Below are 22,655 nucleotides of genomic sequence, written 5' to 3'. Positions count from 1 at the left end.
ATTTAAAAAAATAAAAAGTTTGCCAATGTGTGTTAATGTATTTCTGTGTATAACTGGGCTGGTGAATACTTACATTTGAAAGAGCTATTGATATTTTTGTGTACGTGTGTTTATGTTCCAACATGTCCGTCAGATGGACTTAAAAGTTACATGATTTCTCAAGTAAATACAATAAAATAACTAGTTTCAAACTTCCGCGCGAGAGCATCCGGGTCTCCTCGTGACGTCACCACCTAGTTTGAGGCGACGATCCTATTAAATGGCTCCCGCAAAGCAGCCGGAAGTGTTGTATCCAGCCACAATTGAAGCACGATGAACTTGCGCGAAGCTCAAAGTGAGTTCCGGCAGTTTTTGAGCAGAGTTGAACCTTCTCAGCTGCCGAAGCTGCTCGACTGGATCCGAACTTCTGGTAGGCGCGCTTCTCTGTGACATCTTCTGCTGCATTTGTTTGCTTCGACTCCGGAGCATCACACGTGTTAAGTTGTAGGCAAGTGAGCTTGTTGCCGTCGTTGCCGCCGTAACTGTTTACCCACAATACTTTGCGTCTTCAGATGAGCTGGATGAGCTGCTGTTGGACAACAGTCAAGTCATCCTAAAGTGCATCGCTGATGACATCAGGGACAGCCTGCCACTGGACGCTATGCTTCCGCGTGAGGCCAACGTCCTGCACAAGGTTCCACAAGCACACATGCCTTTTCACACTCGCACCTTGTCATATGAAGTAGCTCTTTCAGGCTTTCACACTGACATACAGTTGCGCTCATGTGTTTAGAGCACCATTGACCACTAGTTGGCAGACATACTGTTATGTAGGCCTATATCCTACATGTACCCCTTTCACAACAGCATATATCCTTTTCACGCTTCATTCACGCCAACGATACACCCTTTTTCACACAGACACAAATCCGTTTCCCACGACATACCTCTTCATAGCAACAATTACCCCTCTGCCGCCTCAAGATGCGGACGTTCGTTTGTTTGTGAATCGCAGGTGCAGCAGCGCTCGCGTCCAACGGTCCACGTGGACGCCTTCCTGTACGAAGACGAGCTTGTGGACTCTCTGTGCGAGGCAGGACGGATGAGTCGATGTTATTGTCTCAAATGCGGATCCTGCAGCACGGCGCCTCTGGGTGCGTGAAACCGCCGCAACCGATGAATTTGTTTCGTTTCGCCCCAATTGTTCTGTTGTGTGCGTGGACAGATTTTGTGTCCAACTCGTTCTCCATGTGCGAGCTGTTCTTCTTGTTCCAAAACGTTTTGCCGGACCTGAGCGGTCGCACGCTGGTGGACGTCGGATCGCGACTGGGAGCTGTGCTCTACGGGGTCAGATGGCAGCACGCGCGCACACGGCACCCTTTCACACCGACTTTTCAAACCAAAATATCCTTTTCCTTTCACACTAACATGCATGAATTTTCACCTGACTTATACTTCTCCCAGACAACATACTCCCCTTTAACACCGTCACACACCCCTTTAAAATTGATTAATATACCTTTCACACATCATACTCCTGCCAACTGACACGCACTGTACCATTTTTATTTTTTTACATACCGTTCCTTTTTAAATTGACATACCGCTTTCCTACTGACATAAACCCCTTTCACACTGACTTAAACTGTCGTTCATGTTGTGACATGTACATTATAACCCTTTCACACTTTCTTCAAGTGAACATTTCATACTGACATACACCCCTTTCACACAGACAAAGTAAATCTCTTTTATAGCATGTAACTCTTTCACACTGCTTTCACGTGACATACTTTAGCTTTTCAAACTGACCTTTACCCCCTTTCACACTGATGTGTAGTACACACGCACACCATTTTCAAAACATGTACCCTTTTTACAGCATACCTACATGTAGCACTTTCACGTGATATACTTTAGCTCTGACATGTAAACCTTTTACGCTGATGTAGTTTTTAACATAACTTGCCACCCTTGTGTTGTTCAGGGGTACGTGTACAGCTCGGCGTCCCGGCTAGTTGGCGTGGAGCTCAGCGAGGAGTTTGTTCATCTGCAGAACAAAATGGTGCTCAAGTACGGGATGGACGCCAGAGTCCAGGTGGGTCGTCTCAGTCTTGGTCGTCTCAGTCTCAGTCTTGGTCGTCTCAGTCTTGGTCGTCTCAGTCTTGGTCGTCTCAGTCTTGGTCGTCTCAGTCTTGGTCGTCTCAGTCTTGGTCGTTGTGCGCGGATGAAGTTGCGTGTATTTATGGAATATTTTTTTGTGGCGCTGCAGGTTGTCCACGCTGACGTGTGCACGCAGGACGCTCTGCTGCAGACTGCCGACGTTGTGGTCATGAACAATGTCTTTGAGTATTTCATGGAGCCTGGCGAGCAAGTCAGGTCAGGGTCGGGTCACGCACGCGCACACACACATTGCCTGGACTTGCTTGTTTTTCTTGGAACTTTCCTCGAAAGGCAAAGACTAACGCGTGCAAATTTTGCATGTGACTCGGTCCCTCGCGTTCAGGGCCTGGAGGTTCATCATGCAGACGTTGAGGAAACGAGGTTCTCTGCTGGTGACGGTTCCCAGTCTGCACGAAGCTCTCCAACCACTGCAGGTGAGGCTGACACTCGGTGATTGAAGGCAGCCTCGGGGACGGGCTTCGGATGGACCACCCGCCCTCACACACAATCGCGGCATGGATTATTTTCTGTGCTTCCTGTTTTTGCCCGTCAGGAGGCGCTGCCGGACGGCTGGGTGGAGGAGCTTCCTTTGGACTATCGGGTATATGTGGGTAAAGACGCTACCCCTGAGGATCTGCGACAGATCCACCTGTACAGGGTCTTATGATCTGAACAGTCTGTAGACGATTATCAAGTTTGTGCGTGTCATGTAAATCAGGAAAAATGTTCATGTTGATGTCTACTAAAATAATAAAAATGTTGCTTTTTGGTTTTCTACTAGACTTGAATCTTGATCATGGACAACTGAATAGTTAGGAATGTTGCAGAGCATCCCCAAAATGTAATTCAATAAAAAAAATGATCATCAAAAGAACATAAGTGATATCTATAACTGGTATTTGAGATATCTGCAAAATCATTTCACCTGCCTCCAATTGTTTTTATTTCTGCCATACATGTGTATCGGGTTTTATTTATTATTACAGACTTGATTTGTAGACATCCACTATGTGCGTTATAGATATCTGTGATACGACTGTAGATATCTGAAACGCGACTTTGATCGACATCCTTCTATCATTAGCATTATCCGTATCCTATCCAAAATTGAAGTCATTTTAACAATAGCGCTCTTCATCACTTATTTTTCCCTATCCACAATTGTCATTTCAGATATATCCAACGACCGATGATCTTGAGGTTTGTCATTACATACAACTAGAATTTGTAGTTTGTTTGCTATCTGAATTATGAACATATGTAACAGGATTGTAGATATTCTAATCTGCTTTTTGATAATTCCAGTTCAAGATATCTTTAATTCACCTTAATTCAAGGTCTACATCTCACTAGATATCTTTAATCAAGCTTTAACTAGGCAATATCAATATGTCTGTATCTGTAACTGGAATTGTGACCAAAATACCATGTTGATATCTCAAATTGGAGTTATGGACAGCCAGACTGCAGGTATCTAATATGGAGAGCCATTGGATGATTTTATGTTGCATACATACAGTATTAGTATTTATTTAGTTATTGAAAGACCTGGATATTTGTTTCTCAGCATTTTCTTTAATGCAGGAGCATGCTTTCAAATAGTTAAATAAAGAATTGAAAAAAGGAAAGCCGTCATGAGGAAGCGGCGCGATTCCACGAGCAACCATTGGCTGGTGGCTACACGTCCAGCCAATCACGGTTAAGCTCCGCCTATTGATTCACTCGATGTGGTGCGTTCAGAAGACACACGTCAGCTCGAAATAGTGAAATGTGTTTATTTTAATAAACGTTTTGAATAACACTCATCTAATCGTCTCTGAATTTGTATATTGAAGAAATGTCTATGTATGAAAAGTGAGAGTTACGTTAACTACTTGGTCTAATTACAGTCAAACAAGGATGGACGTTTTCATATTCGACGAAGTTTCTAGTACAGTTCAGGAGGCGCACTCGTTTGTACGTTTACGATCGTGCACTGATGGTAAACAATCTTGAATATATTTGAAGTAAAGTGTGACAATTCGTGCCGTCAATAGCGTCGCTGCTTTCAATCAAAGAGACGTCGGGCCGTCACTTAACCGACCACTCGAAGCAGCCTAGCAAATACGACGCAGACATTTCCGAGCTTTGTTCCGATACTTGAAGTGGATAAAAACTTAGTCAACAAGCCGCCAGTGAGCCCGCTCAACCCGGGACAGTCGGTCTCTTCGCGTCGCGCGGATTATAGATAGCGTCGCCACAAACGAACAAACACACACTCGGCGAGGAGGCGCAACACAACCGAACCGTTGCTGTTATTCTGAGCCCGAATAGGTGAGTCCTGTGCCGGTGAGTTTGATTGGGTCAAGAGTGAGGCGGCGAGCGGCGAACGGCGAACGGCGAACGGCGAACGGCGAACGGCGAACGGCGAACGGCGAACGGCGAACGGCTCGCCTCCACGCGGCCGCCTACTTCGCGCGTCTTAACAGAAGAGCCGCCGAAATGTCCCCCGGAGGCCCGGGGAACACCCCACCGGGAGGTCCGCTTCTAGTTCCGGTGCGAGTTCGGCTGCGCTGATCGCTTCCCTCCTTTTATTTATTTGTTCCAGAGCGGCCGCCCGAGATGCCGCTTCTCCACAGGAAAGCCTTCGTCCGCCAGGAGCCTCCGGCCGACCTTCGCCCTGACGAGGAGGTCTTCCTCTGCCGCATCACGCATGAAATCTTCCGCAGTTACGAGTGAGTCTCACCTTCACCTGGCCGGCTGTTCACCACCGCCGCCGCCATCAATTCACGACACCGACATCACCTGTGCCCGGCGTCGTGACGTCACGGCACGTTGCTCGTGATAAACTTCCACAAAAAGTACTTTAATTACAATAACACAAGTGTATAAACGTTCTCTCGACGGGTATTTGTGTGTGTGTTTACATTGAAGCACTTTAAGGGCAGGTGTATTGTTAGCAGAGTTGGCTAGCCGGTTAGCTGTCACTTGTTAGCTACTTTTAGCCGTTAGCTGCTAACAGGCTAAGATTGGTCAAGACGTTCCCTTGTTAAATACGTTAAGACACTTCGTTGTAACTTTAAACAGCTGAGTTAGTGAGTGAGTGAGTGAATAGATGGGAAAAGAAACACACTCGTGTCGAGTTTGATGGCTAACAAGAACTTACTTGCTCAAAAAATGGCAGCCTTTTTCATGTTTTGACTACCAAGAGTGGCTGACTACTTAAACCGCCAGCCTCAAGGCTGTAGGACCTTCAAACCAGCATATTACCAAGATCGACAGCCTACTGAAACTGCCCAACTACCAAGAGCGACCACCCGACTGACAGTCTAACCGAGATTCTACAAAGACTGTGACCAGCTGACTGACAACCAAGAGTAAGCGAGCGACTTGACTACTAAAAGCGATTGGTGGGCGGATTAACAAGACCTGAGCCTGAACCCCCCCACATTATGAACGCTCTCCTTACTAAAAATCTGTCATGATTCTTCCCTGGTTGCTTTGATAACAACTCCTCAGGCATGATCTGTTCACCAAACTAACACTACCAAAACCAGCTGTTTACGACAACCAAGTCTCCAGCACCATTTGTTTACCACAGCATAAATACACGCAAACAGTTCAATTAGCCCCATTACTCATTGTTATTTCAAATTTACAAATTTGTCCTCATCTTGCCCTCAGTGAATTTTTCGAGAGGACCATCCTTTGCAACAGTCTTGTGTGGAGCTGCTCGCTGACTGGCCGAGCGGGCCTCACGTATCTGGAGGCGCAGGAGAGCGAGCGGCGGGCCAAGCAGAGCCTCCAGAACTTTCCGTCGGCACTGGTGCGGCCGCTGCTGCACCTGGCGGCGCTCTGCCGCCGCGGCCGCCTGAGCGAGCTCTGCGAGGACATCTACGCCTTCGCCAAAGAGCGCTTCTTCCCCGGCGAGACGGTGGATGTCACTGAACACAACGGGACCAGGTAGAACAGTCTCGGGTCTTGATGAAGGGAGGCCGACTGCATAGACGGCATTTTGGGCTTGATTCAGTCTCCGCTTCATGCCTGCTTTTCAGACACATTTAAAAAAAGAAAAAAAGAAAAGAAAAAAAAAGCAGCTACCACAATTGGTCCCCGCTTTGATAAACCAACTTGTCCATACTAAGTTAATCACTTTGATAGGAGCTTGTATTTTGCCTGTTTGGCAGATGATTGATTTGATTGGACCCTTTTGTGAGATCAACTTTGCACATTCATTGTTTAAATTTGAGCCACAAAAACTACTCAAACAACTCAAATAATTCAATGACTTGGGATCCTTTCACAGTGTACTGAATAGCAGAACAGGTCAACATTTAGCAGCCAACTGCTTACCTGAGCGGACAGTAGCCAACTTTACACTCTCATTCTTTGGCCCCCACGTCACTCACCATGGATAATACTGTATATACAATAATCAATTGTCAAAATATCTGATCACGAAAGCCCGAGTTTATGTGTGCAATCAAGTGTGTGTGCGTGTGTAATACAATGTTTTGTAAATGTGTGTATCCAGGCAAGTGTGCGAGATCCTTCAGGTCCACTCGCCGCATTCCGGCACAAACGGAGCGCCAGCTGCCAATGGACACAAGTCGGCTGACAACAATATCATCGTCATTAGCGACAGCGATGAAGATGAAGCTGCCGCCGCCTTTCAGAGTCCCAGCAGGTCAAAGTTCGTTACTTTGTTTAGTCCTAAGTCACCGATGTCGAACGTGTTCACAGCACAGGCGCGCTTCTAACTTAGAAACCACAACATCAACAGTAAGTCACTGCGGTTCTGTAACAGTGTGCCAAAAAGCCTAAAATAATTTGGGGGGAGTTCACAGAGTAGTTTGTATCATTTTTATTAGGCCCGACTAATTAATCAGAATTGCCGATTTATATGCTTGGTTTATCTTAAAGTAGTAAATGTTGGAGTCATTCAGAATAATATGTTTTGAGAATGATGCTTTTTTTTGTGTGCATGTTTTTGTACTTGAACAATCTTGTTATGAAGTAAGTATAAAAAATATATTATTTTGTTAATTGCCCTATTAGTCTACTATCAGAAAAAAAAAAAAAAGAAAGTTTCTTATCAGACTTTTTTTTTTTTCTGCCATTAACCTGAAGCTGCATGAGCCTCAAAACATCCCGATCAGCCTGGCCCTAATTTTGATGCCGCATAACTCTATTTAAACACGAGCCGAGAAAACCTGACATACTTTTGCAGGCTGCGTAAATTCATCTGACCTGTGTCCTATTCGGATGGATGCATCACATGATCGTGTGTGTAAACAGAACTGGGAAGAAGCCTCTGAGTCCATCGGCGTTCAAGTACGAGGTGCGAATAATGACGGAGGAGCCCAGCGAGCCGTTTGTCGTCAGAGCCAATCAGATCAGGTGACGCCCGCCTCCCCTTTCCGTATTTGGGCAAAAGCTGCGGAGTGGGCGTGGCTTTGACGCAGTTGCTTTGTTGTGTTCAGTCGTAGGAAGAACGTGATGTCCCGCGAGCGCTTGAAGCTGCTCCTCAAGCAACACTGCGAGCCCGCCAACGGGATTATTCGGGTCAAGGTAAAGGAGCTCGCCCCACTCGTCCCACTTTGATCACCCACAATGCTTCAGTTCCTCCCACGCGACGTTCTCCAGGCATCCAGCGTGGTGAAGTATCGGCTAGCTGAGCAGAACTTCTCCAACTTCTTCCCAGATGAACCGCCCCAGTTCCCCTGCAGTGTCAAAATGGAGGGGCGGGGCTCACCTGCGCAGGTGAGAAGAAGTTTTAGTGCAACGACACGAGGACAGACTGAGAGACCAACGGTCCACTTGCCGACACCTGTCAAATTGCTAACCCCTAAGACCAATTACTAAGATGGACTGACTACTAAGACCAATTACCAAATTTGGGTTTAGACGATTTTTGTAATATTTTTTGGTAACATCTCTGACCTTTTTTATTTTTTACCCCTTGTATTTTATTATAATTTTTTATATTGGTAATTTCTTGCAATGTTGAGTGCTTGTTTCCTGCGAGTTTTACATTTTTGTAAGGTAAAATCAAGAGTTATATATTTAAAAAAAAAAAAAAAAAAAAAAGACTAATTACCTAGAACGACTAACATCGGCGATCATCTACTAAGAGTGACTAACTTCTAGGACCAATTGCTCAGGGGAACTAACTAAGCAACAATAACTAAAACAGAGTGCATCCAAGAGCAATTACTCAAAACAGACTAGTTACTAGACAAACCGACTACTGTGGACTAACTATGAAGACCGACTGCAAAGACGGACTATTTTCTGAAGCAAATTACTAAAACAAATTAACTTGTGCGATTTACGAAGAGCAACTAATTCCTAGACAAACCAGGCAACAAAAAAAAAAGAAATATTTTGTTCAGTTTGACTTCTTTAGCTTATTACTTGATCCTGTTTATATTGTTAAACTTGATATTACATTTCTATAATCCACGTTTGAAAAAAATGAGATGTTACTGCAAAGGTTTTCACCCGACTGTGAAATGTCAGGCGAGCGCGTGGTTGCTGCAGGCGGCGGCGGAGAATCTGAAGCTGCTGCAGCAGAAGGAGGAAATGGCGGGCAGGAGGCGGGACAAGGAGGAGGCGCAGGAGGCCAAGGAGAAGTTGAAGGAAGAGCAGAAGCAGCGCTTTGAGGATGAGAAGCAGAAGAGGAGAGAGGAGAAGGAGCGCAGGAAGCAGGAGAAGGATCAGGTGAGTCTTCCGGAAGCTTCTCCAGTTGGGCTGGAAAACCTTTTTTTCTGCTCAAGAGCCAACTTTGATTTTTAAGAAGACGGAAGGAAGGAAGGAAAGGAAGTATATCTGACAGTTGAGTTTGAATTTAGGTCTCTAATGCACAATTTTCAACAAAGACAATTCTGTGCCAGAAATGGTCTTTAAATTCAAACTCTTGGTGGTCTTTGCCATCTGACTTTGAATTTTATGTTTGTTTGTTTTTTTTACATTAAAAAATCCAACATATTGCTATAAAGAAAAATAATGGCACAAAGTACCACAAGTAATCTCAATGTAGAGTTTGAATTAAAACTGTAATGGGAATAATTTTTTGTTATAAATTCTGATCGAAACATTTATTTGATTTTTTTTTTTTTTTAAAGTCACAAATTCAGCATAAAATCGAACTCAAGGCACAAAAATACCGCAATGTAAAGTTGTCATCATTTGACTTGGAATTTGAATTTCTAAAACTGATTGCTTTAGACAATTACATTTCTTAAGATTTAATTATTTATTTTAACCAACAACATTTTCACCGCCCCAAATGTCAAATTCATACTCTGTTGGGACCACAAAAAAATGCCACTCAATATATCTACCATCTGAGTTTTAATTTGAATTGAAGATGTTACATTTTTGACAATTTTCACAAATAATTTAATTGTTGTCAGAAGTTTAAATTCAAAGTCAGATGGGGTAGACATACTTGAGGGATGGTATGAAAGTCGGATAACTTGGATAATCTAAAAACATTAGTTAGTGACAGCGCGGTCACTTTTCAGTATATTTATATGTAGTCTCACCCAAAAAAAGAAAAGAAAAAGAAACGTGGAAACTTGGGCTTTTGCAGGAGCGCGAAAAGTTGAAAGAGGAGAAGAAGAAATACGCCGAGAGGCTGAAACTGTGGAGCAAACCCAGAGAGGACATGGCGTGTGAAGACCTGAAGGTCAGCGAAGGCATCGGCGGGGCCCGCCGCCGCTTGGCCGCCGCCGCTTGGCCGCCGCCGCCTGACCGTCAGCTTCTCCTTTCCTTTTTTCCTTTCACAGGATCTGCCCACGCCGACGCCCGTCAGGACTCGTCTGCCGTCCGAGCTCTTCGGGGAAGCCCTGATGGTCTTGGAGTTCCTCCGGGCCTTCGGTGAGGACTTTGGACTCAAGGACGAATTCCCGGAAGGAGTTTCTCTGGGTAAGAAATGGCACGTGGGCCTCCTCAAGTGTTCGTTGCACTTCTTGGCCACCGATCTTCACATGTACGTCAGACTCTGCGTCATTAAAAGAGCTCATATTCATGTTCATAAAATTTCTTATGAATTGGTCGGACAATGTGAATACTGTGTATGTATATTAGTAGCTATTTTGGAAATTCACTTGTTAAAGGTTTAAACTTGATTTTCCGATCACATCTGGCTCCATTTGTAGCGGTTCTGGAGGAGGCCCTTGTGGGTTCTGATCCAGAAGGTCCACTCTGTGAGATGCTCTTCTTCTTCATCACCGCCATCTTTCAGGCTCTGGATGAGGAGCGAGAGGAGGCGGCGAAAGATGCGCAAGAAGGTGAGACGTGCAACATATTTGGAGCGCTTTTCTTGATTGGGTCAAGGTGAAGGCCGGTAAAGCGGCTTTCTCACGGAGCGCGAATGCTTGCAAACGGAGCGAATTTAGATTTTTCATCAGGATTTGTACGATTTTTTACTTGTCGCAAAGACATTTCCAACATATTCAGACACATTTTTTACTCGCTGCTTTTGAAGCCTTTTCCGAACCCTGACAAAAAAACACAAATTAAGTCTCATGCATTTGTCACTCAATGAGATGCATGGAACTTTAATTTATGGATTTATTTAAATTTCCACTTTATACAAAGAGAATCATGCTGACACGGGGAACTCCCTTCACTTCTTTTTTATTTTTATTTTTTATAAATAATAAAATAAATTAAGAAGTGATGTTGAAATTTGAAGGTCTCTGGATGTTGTGGGGCTGTCGTGGCTGACACGCCTCTCGCGTGGACGTCGGGGGCAGCCTCTGGATTGGCTGACCGGGGTGGTGAGGGTGCGTTCCAACTATAGAGGGATCACACTCCTCATCCTCCCCGGTAAGGTCTATTCACGGGATGCTGGAGAGGAGGGTCCAGCAGGGAAGTCGAATTTGGATTCAGGTTTTGGTCCCGGCCGTGGAACCGTGGACCGGCTCTACACTCAGCGGGGTCCTTGAGGGTGCGTGGGAGGTCGCCCTAGCAGTCTACATGCGTTTTGTAGATTTGGAGAAGGCGTTCGACCGCGTCCCTCGCGGAGTCCTGTGCTTCGGGAGTACGGGGTACCGAACCCCCTGATACGGGCTGTTCGGTCCCTTGGCGACTGGTGTCAGAGTTTGGTCCGCATTGCCGGCAATAAGTCGGATTCGTTTCCCGTGAGGGTTGGATTCTGCCAGGGCTGCCCTTTATCACCGATTCTGTCCATAACCTTTATGGGAAGGCCTTGGGATCCCGCTGGAGGAGCTGGTTGAAGTGGCTGGGGAGAGGGAAGTCTGGGCTTCCCTCCTCAAGCTGCTGCCCCCGCGACCCGACCTCGGATAAGCGGTAGAAGATAGATGGATGGATGTTGCAATTTTGGAAAACTTAATTCACAGTAGAAAACTTTGAGGAACTATTTACTTGCTTTTTAATTTAGCCTAAAGACACGTGCTGATGACCCTGGAAGCTCCCTGCAATTTTTGTTATAATTCTTAAACAAAGCTGTTTAAAATTCAAAGATTTTTTTAATGCTAATATTTTGTCTTTTAATGCAAATGTATATCAGTTATTGGTCTCGGCCTTGAAAAAACCTTACTGGTCCATTACTAATTTGATGTCATGATTTTCACGCTTGGACCTGTTTTTCCGTGCGTTGCCAGAGCTGTCGGAAGCTCAGGACGACGATTGCGAGCGGGCCGACTGTGTCGAGAGCGCCGCCCTGTCGTCGGCCGCAGCCTGGTCTCAGCTCCATCTGGGCTGCAGCCTCCAGGAAGTGGACCTGGACAGCTGCACGCTGTCGGAAATCCTGCGTCTGCACATCCTGGCGTCCGGCGCCGACTGTAACCACGGCAACCCCAAGTTCCGCTACCAGCGGCAGGGCGGCTTCACGTCCACGGACGACCCGTGCGTGGAGCTCTGCTTGGCCCGCCCGACGCTGATGAGGAAGCTGGCGTGCACGGCCGTCTACGACCTGACGCCAGGTGAGCCGGCGACGTGGCCGGAAACGGGCCCGGCCTGTAAGGAGTTCCCTGACCTTTGCTGTTGTGGGTTTTGTTCAGGAGAGAAGCTGAGCATCTTGCAGGCGTTGACGGGAAAGCTGCTGACGTTGGCGTCCAGCAGAGATCTGATCGAAGACTGCGTGGAGGAGCAACGCGCCGCCAGGCAGGAGCTGAGGGAGCTGAGGGCCGAGCAGCACCGCAGAGAGCGAGAGGAAGCGGCGCACAGGTATGCGCGGGCGGGCGTACGCGCGGGCGCGCCACCCGGCTAACGTGAACCGAGCGTGACGATGTTTCTCTCAGGGTGCGCCTTCGCAAAGAGGAGCGTCTACGGGAGCAAGAGCAGCGCCTTAAGATGAAAGTGCAGGACACCGAGATGAATGCTTCGTCACACCTCAAGACCACAAAAGGTTAGGTTGTGCAATAGGACCGGAAAATAACATTTTGAACTCACTTACCTTTTTGTTTTTGGTGAAAACTGACGATTACAAATATTTCAAGTATCCTTGCTACTATTGCTTTATTTGTAGTCATAGCTTAATATTTGAGCATGTTGAAGTTGACGTAATACATTTTAATATGTAGTTGCATTTTGTTTTGTACACTTTAACTGTATGTGGTTCTGCCTCCTTTTTATTTCCGATGTAATTTCACTGTCGGCCACTAGATGTTGGCATAATATTGTGTTTGGTACTTTGTATACCTCACTGACGGCTTGTCTCCCTTCAGCCGAAGTCAAAGAATCACCCACAACCTCCGACCCCAAAGCCTCAATTGGCCCCCCCGCAAACCTAACCACTGAGGAACTGGAGGAAGAACAGGAGAAGGTGAGCTGCCCACCAACACTTTTCCAGTCCTGTGACTGTCCTGTGTCAAATGTACCGAAATGTAATTAAATGTGAATTTGCCAGTTTCCAAGCTTTTATCAGTTTGAAGAGAGAGGAAGAATGCTGGCTACATTTAAAGGGCGTAAAGCTGGGATGGGGATGTCCGAGCACACGCTCCTCTTGTTGAAAGTTGAGGCTGACATTTTTTCCACATGAATCCAACACGATGAGAATCAATTTTATCTTTGGGACAGGATGGGATTTTTTTTTTTTATCTTTGGGAGTGGGATGGGGCGGGTCGCTCCCGTGTTACCCTTTAATTGAAAGTAGGGCCCAGCTGATCAATCAATCAGCTAGCTAATAAAATCAGCTAATATTAGCCTAAAATAAAAAGAGTCAAATTGTGATTCCATTGTTCCCCTGGCGCAGGTACGCCAGCTGCAGGAGCGCATCCAGAAGGCCGCAGCGTGCACCAGCCTGCTTCCGCTGGGCCGGGACCGCCTTTACCGCCGCTACTGGCTCCTCCCCTCGGCATCGGCGCTCTTCGTGGAGGAGGACGGCTTTGGCCTGACGGAGGACATGTTGCGGCCTCGTCCGAAAGACGCCCAGGACGCCGCCGCCGCTGACATGGAGGACGGCGGCGGCAATCAGGAGCCTGCGGAGGGAAGGTGGGTTGAAAGTCTGTCAGAAAGTTCACCTTTGCAGGTAACATTTCTGCAAAAAGGTACCAACAATTCACAGGGATTACTAACATGGTCGTCATGCTACTGAATGTAAATATTTATCTGATTCATCAATTTAAAAAAATTAAAAAATAATACAAATATTTAGTTTTAGGCCTACTAGTAATGCAATGTAATTTTGTTCAGTAGTCACTGTCAAGTAAAATAATTTTTTGTGACACAATTTTACGGATGAATGCGAATGTTAGATGTTTTTAATTGATTTGGTTCTGATCCAGAATGATCCAACTTTCCTCCGTTCTTGTCATGGCAGTGTCGGCTCGAGCCCCGCGCCGCTGCTCTGCGGCGGCCCGCCGCTCAACCGTCCCAACCAGTGGTTCTTCTACAGCTCCGTGGAGGAGCTGGAGCAGCTGATGGACGCGCTGAACCCCAGAGGCCATCGCGAGAGCGGCCTGAAGGAGGCGCTGCTGCAGGAGCGCGAGCGTCTGCAGGAGGTGCTGCAAGCCTGCCAGCGCAGCAAGTACACCTGCAGCGGTACGAAAAACACGCTGCTGCTGCATCGTACGGCCGACCTCGGACATTTTGTGCGTGGAATTGGGACTCGTGTATCTCATCACGTCATGTGACCCTCATACCCATCGCTTTGGTCCAGACGATCCCGAGTCATCTCGATCCGTCCCGGAATGCACCGTTGCGGCAGAGACCCTCATGGAGGGCAGACTGAGAGACCTGCTGCTCGACCTCGAGGACCGCATCTACCAGGGAACTCTCGGGACGCTCAAGGTAACGCCATCGCTTGCGCTATGATGTGACGGCGACGTCAAACCCACGCTGGCTGGACTCTTTTCCAGGCGATGGACAGAGAAGCGTGGCGAATGGCGTTGGAGGCAGGAAACTACGAGTTGCTGAGTCCTGATGCAAGCCAAGCTATGGAGGTGGAGTCTGCTTACCTGAAGGCTCGAGACGGGTATGATGACGACGACGGCTATAAAAACTGAGATGCGGACTTGTATGAAGACCGAGAGCAGGGTTCGCCAAGTCCTGAGGGTTTTAGATGTTTCTGCCTACCAACACACGAGTGTTAATTTTTTTCAATGAAAACTAAACAAAAATAATTTTGTCAACACACATTTTTCACTCTTTGTAAAATCTTGTGTTTTGCTGTGTCATGTGACACAGAGTGACTGGACTAAAACAGACTAGATTTAAAAATGGCGGATTAAAGTAAGACATGGAGATAGAAGGGTAAGAACACAAGACAGATTGATATGTAACGGCAACAATATGTCTCGATGGGTGTGCAAAGATTAGTCAGGAATGGAGACAGAGAAACGGGTATGAAAATGTCTACCGAGATGCGTGTGAAAACAGACAAGACAGTGATTGGGATGAGTGGGCGGCCATTTTGAGCTGCGTGTGTGTCTGCATAGGCTGCCAGCGGACAAGATGGTGGCAGTGAAAACCCTGGCTCGGGCACTGGGCCACGTCGAGCGCGGCATCGAGGGACGCTTCCTCAAAGCTCCACTCGGTAGGTCCGAAGCTCCTCCCCTACCCAAGTCCTCAACATGAGATTCGTACTGCTAGCAAATGTTGGTTGTGAGAACAAACCACTGAACCAGATTGAGGCAAACTCAAAGATTCAGGAGCAATTTGTGCCCTTCCAAATGACAATAATATGTTCTATGCAGCCCCACTAGTCAAAATGTTATTCTGGTTAATATTGCGTTAGTGAGTTAAGCAGCAAAATCCGGCTGTTTTTATCCATCTCAGGGGGCGGCCATTTTGCCACTTACTGACGATGACATCAATGAACAACCAATCACAGCGCAACTTCAGGAAACAGGTGAGCTGTGATTGGTTGTCGCCTGAGCTACTGTGATGTCATCTTCAGTCAACAGCAAGTAGCAAAATGGCCGCTCCCTGAGATGGATAAAAATAGCTGGATTTTGCTTCATAACTCCTGTTCCACAAATGTTATATTAATCATAATGTCATGTTTAGACAATAAGATATACAAGACATAAGATATTATTGTCAAAAATGTAACATTAAGGTTGACTTCCACTTTAAAGCAGCGCTAAATCGAACATCCCGTCAGCATGGATGCTAATGCGCTAAGCTAACGTGTAGCAAACATGGCCGCAGGTGAGGACCAACCCAAGAAAGAGCAGAAGAGCAAAAAGGGCAAGAAGAAGGAAGAAGAGCAGGCCAGCGACGGTATGAGTGACGGGTCCGCTCATGATCACGTGACTTATGATGCTCCGCCCTCTCACGGCTCATGCTCCCCCTCCCCTCCCTTGTCCATGCTTTTGCTCGCTCGGTTCACCTTTTTCATTCTTACTGTTCACTTTGTTAATCTTTCACATGCTGTCTTTTTTTCCTCCCTCACTTGCTCACTTTCTTCCGCCGTCTCACACGTTCGCTTTTTGGTTCTTCTGTCACTTTCGCTGTCCGGCTGTTTTCTTTCCCACTTTTGCTCTCTTGCTTTTAATTGTTTGTCTTTTTTCTCTTTCTGTCACTCATTCATGTTTTCTCTTCATTTTTCAATCCGCCTCTCACTTGCTGTCTTGATTTTTCTTTAGCTTTCTCACTTTTTCTTCTTTTAGCTGCTGTGCTTTTTTCCTTTCTCACTCCCTTCAGCTTTTTTTCCCATTCTTCATTTCTGCCATGTTCTCTTCCGCTTTCTCTATTTTTGACGTGCTGGCTTTATTTCTCGTCGACCTTCTCGCCTGCCGTTGCCCGTGCTTCGGTTTCTCTCTCTGGCTGTCTGTTTGCATCCGTTTTTTTTCCCACGTTGATTTTCTTTTTCTCATTCACGTTTGCTTTGTTGTCATTCTTTCTGTGGCTCGTTGGCCTTTTCTTTCCTTCGCCTTGTCAGACGGCAGCGACAGCAGTCGCGCGACGAAGTCGGTGTTGGATCGCTGGAGAGAATCTCTGCGCTCGTCGTCCAGTTTGTCTCAGGTCATTGGTCCCGCCCACCTCTCTCCTCTCCTCGTTTTGATTGGTCCGTTCCAATTGTGAACGTGCGTTTGTGTTTCCGCGCGCAGGTGTTTGTTCACTTGGCCATCCTGGAGAGAAGCGTCCTGTGGTCTCGCTCGGTCCTGAACGCTCGCTGTCGCGTGTGCCGGCGCAAAGGCGACGCCGACAACATGCTGCTGTGCGACGCGTGCGACCGCGGCCACCACACGCACTGCCTCAGGCCACGCCTCAAGGTGCCGAGCGGAGACAAGTTGCGTTGGCGCGTTAGCGTGTTAGCGACGCGCTAAATGCCCCTTTGCTTCGCAGAACGTTCCGGAGGGCGAATGGTTCTGTCCCGACTGCCGGCCCAAAAAGAGATCCGGCCGCCTTCCTTCTCGCCAGCATTCTTCACTGGATGATGAAGAGGAAGAGGAAGAAGACTCCGAGGAGGCGACGGAGGAAGAGACTGAGGATGAGTCAGAGGATGAAGACGAGTCAGAACAGGAAGAGCCAGAATTTGTTGTGACGTGAGTGAGTCTTGTGCTCCGTTGACATGAACTTTGCCGCTGCTATTTGCTCTCGTCATTCGCTGCTTAGAGTTTCAGCTTATTTCGCCGCTCTTCGCTGAAAGACTGTCGGCCATTTCAGAGCTTGATGACCCATATTCGATTATTTTGTTTTTATTTACATCACATCCACCTCGTGAAAATAGACTTTCTCTTTTACCAAGTAAAACAAAAAAAAAAGTTTGATTCCGCATTTTTCCGTTGTTAATCGACAATGTCGGACTCCCGTTTTCGCTGCCTGACTGACAGAAACTCGGAATAAGCGCCGATGGAAGCCATTTTTTGGGCCGTCGCCGAAAAGCAAAGACGAGGGGCAGTTTGGCTCAGCAGGAGCAGTAATAGTATACAAATTTATTTATTTATTTTTATGTTAAGTGGTTCAAAATATTTCTACAATTGTGTGCGGTTAACCCTTGTCAACATTTTTTACGGCTGGTCTAAAAATAGCTCTGACCGAGTGTAATTTAGCCATGGCGGAAGTTTGCTCTATATTATTTATTCTGTTGTTACTAACATAACTATGAGATTCATTTTTCAAAAATCGTTTCCAGTTGAATACATTTTGTAGAAACTTTATTTGAACGGACGCCGCCATTGTTATTTACGCGGCAACGCATTCAGTGCGTAGTGACGTCAAATGGCGTCTGTCTGTCTGCCGAGCAATGTGAAACTGAAACGCGTATAAAGAAAGCAAGTTCAGCCTCGTAGCGTTCCTAAAGAAACAACATGCGATGGGGGGGGGGGTCACCGTTTCCCACGCCGTGCTCTCGTCGTTCACCAGACGCATTCAAGAGTTTTGAGCGTCCCTTTAGGAACGCCACGGAGGCTTACCTTGCGTTTCAGTTTCACATTGCTCAGCAGAGAGTCCGTCCAAATAAAGTTTCTATTAAACTGGAAATGATTTTTGAAAATTGAATCTCATATTTATGTTAACCAAATAAATAATAAAGAGCCAACTTGTCATTACAGTCGGGGTTCCTTTTATTGGCCAGCCGGCAGCCGCTGGCGATGGACGAATCGCGCATCGCGACTTTGATGCTAATATTTGTCGCCCTCAACTTGTCCGACATTTAACCCGTTGGCAAAGTTGTGGCGTGTATTGTCAAATAAGATGATCTAAAATGGTGCATCGCTGCCATCTACTGGCGGATCTGCGTCAGTCATTGCCAAGCTTGAAATTCAGTGGCGCAGCATCGGACCCTCCCCCTGGTGGGAAACGGAAGGCTGTTATCATCATCATCATCATCATCATCATCATCATCATCATCGGTGTTATGAGCTGCTGATGTAAGCTTGTCTGCTATTAGCTTAGTTTCTCATTAGCAACAAATAAATAATTATGGTGATCTTTTGCGTTGAACCAGAATAATGCATTTACAAACATCAACATTTTGTCTGATTATTTGATTTTTTGGACACATTTTTCGGACCAAACCTCTAACAATCAAGTTGAGCTGAGTTGAGTAAACAAGCAGAATAATCAAGATGGATATAATTTCCCCCAAAAAGTATTTGCGCGAGTATATCTGCTGTGATTGGGTAATTAGCTGCAATTGTTAGCTGCTGATGTTGCATTGGTTGCAATTCGTAGCTTAACCACTGACGTTACTTAATTGCTGGCATAATTAGCTTTTTATTACCCGATGTTATTTGTCTCTAAGGTAGGAAGCTCGCATTGCGTCGCTTTGATCAAACGAAAATGATTAGCCTAGTTTGTTATTAGCTGCTTTTGTTGGCAGCTATGAGTAGTTAACGTTATCTTGTCTTATCAGCTGCTCTTGAAAACTGCCATTTTTTTCCCCCCGCAGTACCAAGAAGAGTCCGTCTGCGCCCCCCAAAGGCAGGAGCAATCAGGCCGCGTCCAAAAGTCAGCAGGCCGCACCCAAGATTGCCGCGACGCCAAATGGCAAAACGACATCCAAGTAGGTTTTGTTGATGAGCGGCTGCTGCTGCTCGCCACGTCTCGCTCGTCACGCTTGATTCGTAAATGTGCAGGTCATCGGGCAAGAAGGCCACGCCCCTTGCGTCCAAGGCCGCCACGTCGGGTAGCAAGGCCCCGCCCCCCACCGACAGAGCCAGAAGGTTGACGGGCCGCAAGAGACCGCCCGCCGCAGGTGCGCTCGCGTTGACGATCTGCACGTCAATAGATGACATGACCGATTTTTGCTCCCTCAAATTGATCACATGACCACAAATCCATGCTAAAACTCTCTGCTATTGTGTCAATGCAAAATGGCCGCCACATCCTGCCACTTGCCGTCACAGATCCCTCTGGTGTATTGCAACATACAAGGACCCAAAAAAAGTTTCTCTTAAGTCATGGGGGATGCGAAAAAAAGGAGAAGAATGGAATCTGCATTTTCCTTAATTTCATTTTTATTTTATTTTTTCATTGACTTTGTTGGGCTTATATATATATATATTTTCTTCTTTTTTTTCTTTTAAAAGAGCTCAGTATTGTTCATTCGGAAATGTCATCATCATTGCTCTTTTATTTTTATTTATTTTTTTATTATTTATTTTTATTTTTATTTTTTTTTGTGTGTGGGTGAGTATGTGTATGTGCGTGCGTGCGTGTATTTGTTAGCTCACCAGAAAACCTTATATATTTTCTATTACTGACCAAGTGTAATGAAAGAGACCCATTTACATGTAATTTGCCCCCCCCCTGCAGACGCAGCACCGGCGCCATCCCAACCCCGCAAGTTGGTCCTCCTGTCTTCCTCTCGCGCCGCCGCCTCCGCCGCCTCGTCCTCGTCCTCGTCCTCGAGTAGCCGCCGCCGCTCGTCCGGGAGGAACCAAGGCGTCCACGAGCTGTCGGCGTGCGAGCTCCTGATCGTGGAGCTGGTCCGCCACGACGACAGCTGGCCCTTCATGAAGCTGGTGACCCGCACGCAGGTCAGCCTACTTGCCGAGCGAGCGAGCGCGTGAGCGCGCGTGCCCCCCCCCCATGCCCCCCCCCCCTCAGCGTGACTTCCTGTATCGCTCTTGTGTGCAGGTGCCCGACTACTATGACATCATCAGCAAACCCATCGCGCTCAGCACCATCAGAGAAAAAGTCAACAACTGCCAGTACCTCAGCACAGGTAACCCGAACACGTACAGACTCAAGCACGCTCACAACACACTCACTAAACTCGCCTATTTTTTTCGTCAATTTTTTTAATTAATTTGCACAAAAACAAACTCATTCTTCGTTCTTATTAGGGGTGTCGGGTGATTAAAAATGTTCATCGTGATTAATCGCATGACATCAATAGTTTATCGCAAATTTAATATCTGTTCTAAATGTACAATCAAATATTTGTTCACAGTTTTCATCATACTCTTGTTAACATAAAAGTGGAACAAAGTTCAAGTCGTATAAATATGTCTGCATCTTTTAGTCATTGATACAGTAATTTCATAACAATTCATAAAATGTAGTTATAATTTAAAAGAAAACAAAACAGTGATATTGATTTGTACAGAGGTCATTTTTCTGCCACTAGATGGCATCATTGCTTTTGTCAGACATTGGTGACAGCTCAGTGCATTTTTCTTTTTATATTAAGAGCTATCGAATCTTTAACATGAAGTAACTTATGAACATTTTTAAAATGCTCAAATACAACTTGACCTTCACTCTCCACATACGCGTTCTTGTTCCATTTATTCCTGCCGGATTTTGACGCGGACGCGTCTGCTGCGTTGCGCCTGCAAGGTCCCCCAATGCAGACTTTCCAGGTCAGGGGTGCTCCTTAATCGCACAATTAAAAAAAAAGTTATGGCGTTAAAGGAATTTAGATGAACTCCAAATGAGCGCACTCATTTTGACACCCCTAATTATTATTATTATTATTATATTACTATTATTCGTGATATGTCATTTTAATTTCAAAATGACATTTAGCCACACAGCTTGTCTGCCATTTTGAATGGCGCTCTGCCTCATCCTTTGATCTCTCCCTGTGGCGCGACACCGGCAGCTGATTTTGTCTCGGACGTGGAGTTGATGTTCTCCAACTGCCTCCAGTACAACGCTCGCCACAGCAACGAGGCCAAAGCCGGAGTGCGCCTGCAGCAGTTCTTCCGCGCCCAGCTGAGCAAGTTGGGCCTGTCGCAGCACGCCGCCCCGCTCGCCAAGCGAGCTCGCCATTGAGCCCCCCCCCCCACACACACACACACACACACACAAACACGCCATATTTCGTTGAGCACGTTTAAAGGGACCACAGAGGTCATCAGGAATTGACCGTTTGTTTGTCGAGCGCCGTCCCGTATCGCCCCCCCCCCCCCCCCCCCCCGCTCGCCTTGTTGCAACTTGTGACCTCTGACCTGCTGATGTTCATTCAGGGTCTTGACTTCCTGTGTTGCTTCACTTCAGAATCCTTTTGCACTGACTTTTGCGTTTCTCAGGGACAACAACAAATTTGTCGTCATCTTGCTGGCCACCAAATGATATTTGCGTTTTCTTTTTGTTCTTTCCGTGTTGTCTTTCAGAAATGCCACTAACGTCGCAAGCCGTCAATCACGCGTCGTCGTTAAAATAGTCCACGCACGTGGGGGGTGAAACTAAAATCTTTTTCTCTCTTTTCTTCTCTTTGTGACCCTAAAACTGTTCAGGAGCATCCTGATGTTTTGCTTAAGCATTGATGAGATGTGTTTACGTCTTTCATCTTTTTGTTGCGTAGTGCTGCGAGCGGGTTGTCGGGGCGCAGGTCAAAAATGTTGAGTACCCCAATTATTATTTATTTATGACTGATAATCGACCCAACGGCATCACCACTTTGTTCAGCTTCCTTGATGTGAAAATAAACTTTTTATGAAAAGACGCGCGTTGCCTTCATCTTGTCAATCGAACGCACCTTCACGCACGAGCGCTCTGCTTTGGCACGTTAAGGCGACGGTCACATAAGATGCTGGCAAAGAAAATCCAAAGTGGAGGATTATCGTGTATATTTAAAACCTTGTCAAGAATTCCTATTTCTCCAGGGAAGTGGTCCACCCCAGATGTGGTCCCAGTTGATGCAGTCGCAATCCATACAGCAAAACATCCTCTCCATCCATCGGGTCATTTTTATTGCTTATCCCATCTGAATTTGGGCAAAAGGTGGAGTAGACCCTGAAATGGTTACCAGTCAATCAATAAAACCTTAAAATGGCATCTCAAGTGGACCTGGTGCCAATACAAGTTGTTGAGTATAGCGTGAATATGATCAAACTAACAAATCCTTGTCAAGAGTCTTGCCGCATGTTTGGTACTAACTGCAGACTTTCTTATTGTTTACAAATGAGACTCAATGTCACGACGACTGTCGATCAAAAATACCTCAAAGAATGGATTAAATAAATAAAAATGTCTTTGTAAACATAACATTTCCTAGACCAACAATGTCGCGAGAAATGCTGATCGTAAATCCTTCATTTTCACATATTTGCGTCACTTCCGTCCTTCTATTTCGGCGTCTGTCAAACGCTCACGCAAATTAAATAAATAAAATACTTGAAACGCTCACGCGAGAACGACATCGGTCACGTGCACGTGGA

At 46.2% G+C, this 22,655-nt stretch overlaps 2 protein-coding genes across 2 annotated transcripts; both read left to right on the top strand.

The window, feature by feature from the left end:
• The first annotated feature begins 233 nt into the window (after window positions 1-233).
• LOC147162711 (uncharacterized) lies at window positions 234-2,919 on the top strand. Its single transcript, XM_086095146.1, has 8 exons — window positions 234-409; window positions 552-673; window positions 995-1,133; window positions 1,205-1,326; window positions 1,967-2,077; window positions 2,252-2,358; window positions 2,486-2,576; window positions 2,696-2,919. Exons 1-8 carry the CDS (start codon window positions 313-315, stop codon window positions 2,807-2,809), a joined length of 903 nt encoding a protein of 300 aa, XP_085951272.1. The 5' UTR covers window positions 234-312; the 3' UTR covers window positions 2,810-2,919.
• Window positions 2,920-4,189: 1,270 nt separating this feature from the next.
• baz1a (bromodomain adjacent to zinc finger domain, 1A) lies at window positions 4,190-21,939 on the top strand. Its single transcript, XM_086095142.1, has 29 exons — window positions 4,190-4,455; window positions 4,730-4,856; window positions 5,806-6,084; window positions 6,656-6,808; window positions 7,420-7,521; window positions 7,605-7,692; window positions 7,768-7,884; window positions 8,644-8,844; window positions 9,719-9,814; window positions 9,915-10,053; window positions 10,287-10,418; window positions 11,757-12,077; window positions 12,156-12,321; window positions 12,396-12,502; window positions 12,822-12,919; window positions 13,349-13,587; window positions 13,916-14,136; window positions 14,255-14,385; window positions 14,454-14,569; window positions 15,033-15,130; window positions 15,748-15,819; window positions 16,481-16,563; window positions 16,650-16,814; window positions 16,888-17,087; window positions 18,935-19,048; window positions 19,122-19,240; window positions 19,801-20,024; window positions 20,125-20,212; window positions 21,095-21,939. The coding sequence occupies exons 2-29, from the start codon at window positions 4,744-4,746 to the stop codon at window positions 21,265-21,267; spliced, it is 4,155 nt and encodes a 1,384-aa protein (XP_085951268.1). The 5' UTR covers window positions 4,190-4,455; window positions 4,730-4,743; the 3' UTR covers window positions 21,268-21,939.
• Window positions 21,940-22,655: the final 716 nt, after the last annotated feature.

The sequence above is a fragment of the Leptonotus elevatus genome, chromosome 14 (assembly GCF_054856555.1).
Source record: "Leptonotus elevatus isolate MCC_2025b chromosome 14, RoL_Lele_1.0, whole genome shotgun sequence".
NCBI classification, from domain to species: Eukaryota; Metazoa; Chordata; class Actinopteri; order Syngnathiformes; family Syngnathidae; genus Leptonotus; species Leptonotus elevatus.
Note: the sequence above shows the minus strand (reverse complement) of the source record. Positions and strands in the feature narration are given on the sequence as shown.